This window comes from Acipenser ruthenus, chromosome 55 (genome assembly GCF_902713425.1).
Source record: "Acipenser ruthenus chromosome 55, fAciRut3.2 maternal haplotype, whole genome shotgun sequence".
In the NCBI taxonomy this organism is placed as follows: domain Eukaryota; kingdom Metazoa; phylum Chordata; class Actinopteri; order Acipenseriformes; family Acipenseridae; genus Acipenser; species Acipenser ruthenus.
The window spans coordinates 4,184,137-4,192,497 of NC_081243.1; the positions used below are offsets into that span (position 1 = coordinate 4,184,137).

The following is an 8,361-nucleotide window of genomic DNA, read 5'->3' on the forward strand; positions in this document are numbered from 1 at the left end:
GCCTTTTTTGTCGGGAGGGAGATTTACAGTTCGAATTCTTTCTCTCTCTGTCACAGATATACAATATAAAAAATAGATAACAAGATGAAGAATGTACAGTGTTAACATCATTCAGCATCATCACCACCATTTCTCTCATTTCTGTCTGGCTGCATTATACATCAACACCTCAGCAGATGTTCTCTCTGGCAATGCAATGAGGGAAAAAGAAAGCCTGCTGTGACGTATCCAGCCTTGACAGGCACCGTCCATTGCCTGAAGAAGTGTGACCCTGTCATAGGGGTGCTGATTGTATAGAAATTGAACCTACTTGGATCAAGCAGGGCACATTTTAAATCATTAACTGTAAAATTCCTTGCAAAAACAAGCTACAAATGTCAAATTGAGTAAATAATAATAATTAGATCAATGAAGTAATTGAGAAGTTGGAATGAAAACCAGCAGAGACACTGCAGCACTGGCCCTACAGGAACTGGGTTTGATTTAGAGATCAGAAATAGATACTAAAAATTAAAAGTTAATGTTAAAGTAATTACAACTTTTGTGCAATCTTTATTGATATTCCAGTTTGTTTACATTTACTCGAGTAAGATAGAGACTGGAGCACTGTGCCTTTAAGACCTTCATGGAATGGAATGGAAGTAAGTGTGGAAGGTCACAGAAGCAGAGTTGAGAAAGTAGAAACAGAGAGTGTATGCATGTGTTATCAGGCTACAAGAAGAAAGAAAGATGCTTTTCCACACATTGCTCCACCCTGCCTGCTCCTGAGTACAAATCAGAACATGTTTCCTTTTAAGGGTGCAATATAAATACCAGCAAAGGTGCTGTACAGTGTTGTGCACAGCAGAGCTGCTATACAGTGTTGTGCACAGCAGAGCTGCTGTACAATGTTAACCACAGCAGAGCTGCTATACACTGTTGCGCACAGCACAGCTGCTGTACAGTGTTAACCACAGCCAGTATAGCAGCTCTGCTGTGTACATTAGTGGTTTTCAGCCCTGGTCCTGGGGACCCCCTGCTGTCTGTCTGTCTGTGTCTCTGCTGGTTTTTGTTCCAACTGAGGAGCTGCTCTGAATTATTTCATTGAACCCTCAATTGAACAAATAATTTCCTTTATTAGACTTTTGAAATCAATTTAGCATATACAAAGTTGGAGATTTCAATAACACTTTATATTTTTACAATTGTATATGGAACTTGAAAAATCTCTCCAGCCATTCAGATTTTGTATATTCTTACACAACCAAAAAAAAAAACATTAACGTTATTAATAAAAAGAAGAAACAATTGTAGTGGAAATTTCAATATCTCCTTTTAGACCCGAAAAGAATGTGCCAAGAGACAAATTGAGTCAAACAGAAGTTTACCTTTAATAGATAAGTTTGCAAACTGGAGCGTTCAACAGAGTGACACAGACTCTGTTAGCAATAGCAGAATCGCACACCCAGCTAATTTTTTATGCAGCTTATATAGTTTTCTGGATCATCATACAAAGGAGGAAATTAAACAGTGTAACCATATAAGGATTGGTTATAGAACTTAAAAGAAGTGGGGACCATATAGGGTCACAGTCAAGTTATAGAAAAAGAAATTATCTCCATTTTTGGAGAATCATAAAACAGTCACAAGATAAGTTTATGCTAAACATGACAGCTAAAATTAGTTTAAACTGGTTGCTCCTTGTTACCCACAAAGTTGTTTACTTTTAGATCCTCATTGGTTCATCCGAATGGGGAGATTAATAGTTAGTCTCTGATTGGCTGTCGGTGGGTGATGGTTCACCCCCCGCGAGTTCCAAGGAACAGTCAGTTCAGTATACTGCAAATTATACTTTTTATAACTTTATTACACATAAAGTTATTATTTTCCTTATAACATGTCCTGCTAGTCCTATTGACTTGGGACAGGCTTCAACTTAAACTTAACGTTACAACCTATATTGTTATCTTAAAACCTATTTGTTTGCTATTGAGCAAGCTAAGCAAGTGCGATGTTATAAAAATTCCATTACACACATACTTTGGATAATGAATCAAATGTATTGGTTACATTCTGTAAGCACCAACAGTTCCACACATTGCACGCAAACACAGATTTAAACATTAGCAAGACCCTGTTTTGTGTTTTTATTTTCCATCTTTCTCCATTTCTTTAAACCTTTCATTAATAGCTGTTAAGCCTTTAACTGCTGCAATCCAGCTCTAGAGAAATGTATAGTTTGGGGTCTTTTTTTTGTTTAGTTTTTCTATTCATTGTTATTTAGTCCTATCTATTTGAATTCATGAAGAGACTTTCACGGGGGGCCTTCGAGGGCTGCTTAGTAAGAGATAGGGATGGATGACGGGGAGGAGGTGAGAGGAGAGGTCTGGTTGGGAACTGCGTGTATGAGTTGGGCAGACAGATATTCCGTGTATGGTTGGGAACAGAAAACACATATCGAAAAGGGGTCAGAATACTAAATATTACTTTTAAACTAAATAGTATTTTTCTACCAAAAACCATTCGTCTGAATTGCAATTTACACAAGATGTTATGATTTGTAGTATTTTATTGAGAATTTATATCCATTTACAAAGTTGATTATAATATGCATTTAAAATATAACACAAGATGCCTTACCTGTCTATTCTGCCATAATCACTTTTATCAACTGTTGAGTAAACAGAGTAACTGACAAAAAATACAATGATTAAACCAGTCTTTTTCTTTTAACCATTTTAAATTTGTATGAAGTTACGTTTAAAAAACGACATGTAGTGGCTTTATTCTGCTGATTACAATACATACCCAAAATACATAGTAAACAGTGAATAGCTCTAGTGAGACAGCAAGGATCATGGGATCACTCTTCCCACTAAATTAATATTATTATTATGCTTTACCTGACAAAATAGCTGCATTAGTTACAATAAAAAGCATTACAAAGATGAATACACATTTACTGTTTCCCACAGCTTCCCACCTCAGCAGTCCGATTTACCAAAGTGATGCCCAATTTGAAAATTGCAAAAAAAACTTTTGCCATCAACCCATGTGACAGTTTAATCGACATGGAATGACTGTTCAGATCATTCTCTTGCACAACACTTCCATACACTCCTCCCTCCCCTAGTTCAGGAAGTTGACTGTATAAAAGGTTCTCTTTCCTTCACTCAGCTCACACTTTCTCTGAGATATAAACCCTCAAAGACACAGCCTTCAGCAGTCACCATGAACAAGATCATTGTCTATGCGCACCCTGATTTCCGCGGTCTCAGCATGGAATTCACCGATGACATTCAAAACCTGGTCCACAAAAACTTTGACAACTGCATATCCTCAGTGAAAGTGATCGGGCAACCCTGGGTATTATACGAACACCTCAACTACAAGGGGTTGGAGTGGGTCTATGAGGAAGGAGAGTACAGCAATGTCAGTAAGCATGATACTGTTTCTTCACTGAGGCTCATCACAGAGGACCTGCACGACCCTAAGATCACTCTGTATGAACACTCAAACTACAAAGGAAAAGAAATAGTCCTCACCTGCGAGGCAAATCTGTGCTATGGTTCCTTCAATGACATGGCATCCTCCCACATTGTGCAAAAAGGTGCTTGGCTTCTATATGAGCACGGAGACAGAGGAGGCAGATACATCACGGCCCGGGATGGCGAGCGTGTTCCTGACTATGGTGTACTGTCGTTCCATGACCGTGTGTCCCACCTGCGCCCTCTGAAGCCTGGCAAGGGGACTGTGACTGCGGAGGTCCTCTGGGAGAAGAAGGAAGAGAAGGAGAAGTCCTTCATCATCGATTCTATCTGTGGTCTGAACCCAACTGACCATGAGCAAACCTTCTCCACATCACTCAGCAAGGAGTACACAGGTACTATCACTGAGAACTTCAGTTTTAATAATTCTACAACAATTAGTGCAGGGACAACTTTCTCTGTAGATGTGTTCAAAGTGAAGAAAGAATTCACTTTGTCTGTCAGCAACACCTTCACAGTTGAAAAGGGGAAATCTGAATCACACACTGAGACAAAGAAGGTGAACATCACCCTACCAGCGACAATCCATCCGCACACCAAGCTCTCTGTGTCTGTGATCAGGAAAGAAGTTGATGTAAAGCTGCCAGTCAAGCTGACTATAACTCAGGGCAAGCACAGTGTGATTGAATATGGAGAGTATAGGTGCCAATCAGGGCTGACCTTGCAAACTGAGTACAAAGAAGAAAAAATAGAGTTTTCTTCACAGAAAAGGGAATGATTATGTGATTAATATACCCTTATAACTGTATACAGCATGTCTTTAGCACTGTCTATGATCATTACTTGAACTCAGATATAACATGCTACTGCAGCATTGTATAATGGTGGATTGATTTCTTTAAAATAGATTTCAGTTTAATGGTGCTTAGTTCTTTTGTTAATCATAGATCTCAATATACATCTGTTTAATGAAATATGGGTGAATGGTGATTGACTTCAGCAACATCTTAATCATTTAGTTGCTTAACATGTTATTTCAGAACGTCAGCATTGTCAAATGCAGTGTATTGGCAGGCTGATTTTCCCAAAGTAAAACTAATTGACTACTCAAACTGTTATTAGAACTGTTTCTGTTTTGTAAAATACTAATAATGTCACAATGATAGAAATCAATGTTTTTCAAATGGTCATCGGATTAAAGTGGTCAGAAGATATAATCATGTATACTGTATTTGTACTTACAAAGATGTTTAATGATTTAGACCTGTAGTGTAAATTGCAATTCAGACTAATGCTTTATTGAAGAAAAATACAAGTCATATTTAGTATTCTGTTTTATCAATATCATATATATATATATATATATATATATATATATATATATATATATATATGTGTGTGTGTGTGTGTATATATATATATTGTGAGATGGCAGGGAGAGGGTTAAAACCTCTCTGAAGAAAAAACATGTGCGGAAGGCACACTTTTGTTTTGTTAATTGTTTAATTGTTTTTGTTAATTGTTTTATTGATTGATCATTACCTGCACCTAGCTACTATTGAAAATTGGAGCCAGGTGCAGGGTTTAAAAGGAGAGCAGTCAGTCTGCTTGGGGCAGCTGCTGAAGAGGGTAGAAGCCCGACTGTGCTGGTGTGTGGGTACAGCCGTAATTTAAAAAGAAAAAGGGTAGAGTGAAGCCTTTTTGTTGTGTGTGTGTGCTATTCTGTTTGTTTTTGTACAGGTAAACAGCTTAGCTGTCCTGTTTAGTTTATGTTCCTGTTTTGTTTTAGTTATTGCTCAAAGAAGAGCTAGGTGTTTGTTTTGTTTATTTTTGTTTTTGTGTTTATTAAAAATAGTGCAACCGCGCTTCAAAAATCCATTCCTGTGTGTGTTGGGTCGTGTTTTAAAGGGGCAACGAGTAAGAATTTAAAACGTATCATTACTGACCATTCTGCACGAGTAGTAGGAGCATGCTATGATTTGTAGTATTTAATTGAGCATTTATATCCATTTACAAAGTCGATTTTATAATATACATTTACCTATCTATTCTGCCATAATCACCTGTATCCAGTGCTTGAAATGAGAAAAAAAATAAATAAATAAAGTGACCTCCCTCTCTCATCACCACGACTTGACCTGGATCATTTGAAATGGTTTTGTAATCCACTCTGGGAGTTGCAGTCTATGCTCTGCTATGACGTTAATCTTACAGCTGCTGGTGGGCCAACAAAGTAACAACTAGAAAGTCACATAAATGCAGAACAGATAGTCAGTGACTCAAATATTTGAAATTGAAAAGTGGTGGTGAGTACGGCCCCATTTCAAGCACTGCCTGAATCAACTGTTGAGTAAACAGAGTAACTGACAACTTTCTGTTGGTATTTCTTTGTTTGAAAATAATAAATTAAATACAATGATTTCTTTATACCATTTTAAATTTGTATGAAAAGTTTACATGCACAAAACTACACGTAATAGCTTTATTCTGGTAATTTTAAACTGCTTACAATACATACATATATGGTGAATAGCTCTCGTGACACAGCAAGGATCATGGGATCACTCATTAAATACATACACCTTTAAAACAGTATGTACATTCTGCTATAACCCCACCCTGTGTCATTAAAACATTGCTTGTAAGTGATGTAATGGAATTTTTGTAACATTGCAATTGCAAAGCTTGCTCAAAAGGAAGCAAATAGGTTTTAAGATACCAATACAGACTGTAACGTTAGGTTGAAGTTGAAGCCTGTCCCAAGCCAATAGGGCTAGCGGGACATGTATTAAAGGAAAATAATGATTTTGTGTGTAACAAAATGCAAAAGTATAATTTGTTTTAAACTAAACTGGCTGTTCCTTGGAACTCACGGGGGGGGGGGGGAACTGCCCCCCACCGGCAGGAGTAGCAACAACCAATCAGAGACTTATTATTAACCTCTCTATTCAGACGAACCAATGAGAATCTAAAGTAAACAACCCTTGTGGGTAACAAGGAGCAACCAGTAAACTAATTTTAGCTGTCATGTCTAGCGTGCACTTGTCTGATGACTGTTTGTATGATTCTCTGAAATGGCTTGTTCTATAGCCTGACTGTGACCCTATATGGTGTCCACTTCCTTTGTCTTATAACCAATCCTTATATGGTTACACTGTTTAATTTCTTTCTTGTATGATGTTCCAGAAAACTATATAAGCTGCATTTAAAATTAGCTCAGTGTGCATCTCTGCTGATTGCTAACGGAGCCTGTGTTATTCCGTTGAGTGCGCCAGTTTGCAAACTTATAATAAAGATCTTTGATTGAACTGCAGCGTCTCCTCATTGAGTCAACACGCGGGCCGGGATAGAGGACCTGGAAGGTTAAGCCCTTACCATACCTAGGTTCAAGGGTATTTGAAAACTTCCACTACAATTTGGCCAAACCGAGTCTGGGTTTTGGTTGGGGCCAAACGGTAAACCCATTTTGCCACTCGCCTGGTACCCCATGATGTGTAAGTGGGCACACGGTCTTGACCATGTGTCCAAAGGAGGGGTAGTAGGGGTAGTAGATCATGTGTAGTAGTAAAAAGAAAATAAGTGCTGTACAATTTGATTGAGCATGTCAGAACTGGGGTAAAATGGGACACAAAGGTCAGATTGCAAACAGGGGCAGAAGCCTAAATGTGACAATTGTGGTAATCTCGGGCATAGGTGATCGTTTCATTGTAGGACCGAGTAAAGAACTGGACAACCCACACAGTCAACTAAAGTGAAAGCACAAAAGCAACGAGGAGGCTGAAACTGGCTAAGGAAGCAGTGCGGTTTCCTGTTAACCACAAAACAGCAGCTGTGTCAGTAGATATATTTTGTCATTCTTGCACAGAAACAGCAGTCTATTATAGACACACAAAATAGACACAAGAAGAGAAAGAGATGTTAACAGTTTGGTTAATACATAGTGCTGATGGTGACACAAGCTAGGGTAGCAGTGAAGCTCCCACATGGGGTTAAGTGAGTACGTTGGACACAGACCAAACGGTACCACCGCGTGGATACATCTCAGTTTGAATTTGCTGACACTGAATACCCCAAAACTAATGGTATATCTCTTTCCACAGACAGCGGGAGCAGCAACGGACAGTAACATGATTTGTGTTCCAGGTATTATGTCATTCCAGAGTCGGAGAGGATTCCACACTTCTGGGCGTGGAACGAGGCGTGTGCAGAGAGACAAACTTTGGGGGCCCCCTGGGAGAATTGCACGTGAATCCTTAGACAACGACAAAGACCACTTTCCTTCGAGAGTAGCATAGAGGGAACGTGGCAACCTGTGCGTTTGATAAGCCAGAACAATGCAATGACTCCAACACAGTTTGAACAATGTTCTACTCGTGATATGGCGACTAACAGTAAGAGGGGTCCAGTATGAGTCAATATGCAACCGAACTGTAAGCAGTGATGCGTCATTGGAGGTGGACTGTCTCTGGACGAAAAAACTGTGCCAAACAGTGACAACAAGAACAAACTAATGCAACAAGCAATTGGACATGTGTTAATGTGCACACAGTGTGTGTGATGGTACTTGTGAAAATACATGGTATATGGGAGGTATGAAGCCACAGTTCCATTCCACTCAATGTCCCCCACTAATGCCCTTTCCCCAGACAGGTTGATAGCTGTGGGAGAGGCAAAACCATTTGTGATGGGAGCAACCTGGTTGCAAACGTTGGTAAAAATGAACATTGAAGATATCGAACGACATTACACCAAAAGGTGTGGTGAGTTTAGCCTATTAGCTAAAATACTGAATAAAACTCTTAATCGTGGATTGGATACATACCAACATAACGCAGGTGGCCGTCAAAGGAGGGGTCTGATTGACGACATTGCTGGGTGGTTCGGGACTGTGAAT

At 39.0% G+C, this 8,361-nt stretch overlaps 1 protein-coding gene across 1 annotated transcript; it reads left to right on the plus strand.

The window, feature by feature from the left end:
* Nucleotides 1–3,070: 3,070 nt before the first annotated feature.
* On the plus strand, nt 3,071–6,775 carry LOC117401657 (epidermal differentiation-specific protein-like). The gene has a single exon (XM_059017175.1). It carries the CDS (start codon nt 3,211–3,213, stop codon nt 4,243–4,245), a length of 1,035 nt encoding a protein of 344 aa, XP_058873158.1. The 5' UTR covers nt 3,071–3,210; the 3' UTR covers nt 4,246–6,775.
* The last annotated feature ends 1,586 nt before the right edge of the window (nt 6,776–8,361 follow it).

What these genes read in the sequence shown, in the direction of transcription:
- LOC117401657 (XM_059017175.1), top strand. Translation starts at nt 3,211, where the DNA reads ATGAACAAGATCATTGTCTATGCGCACCCTGATTTCCGCGGTCTCAGC.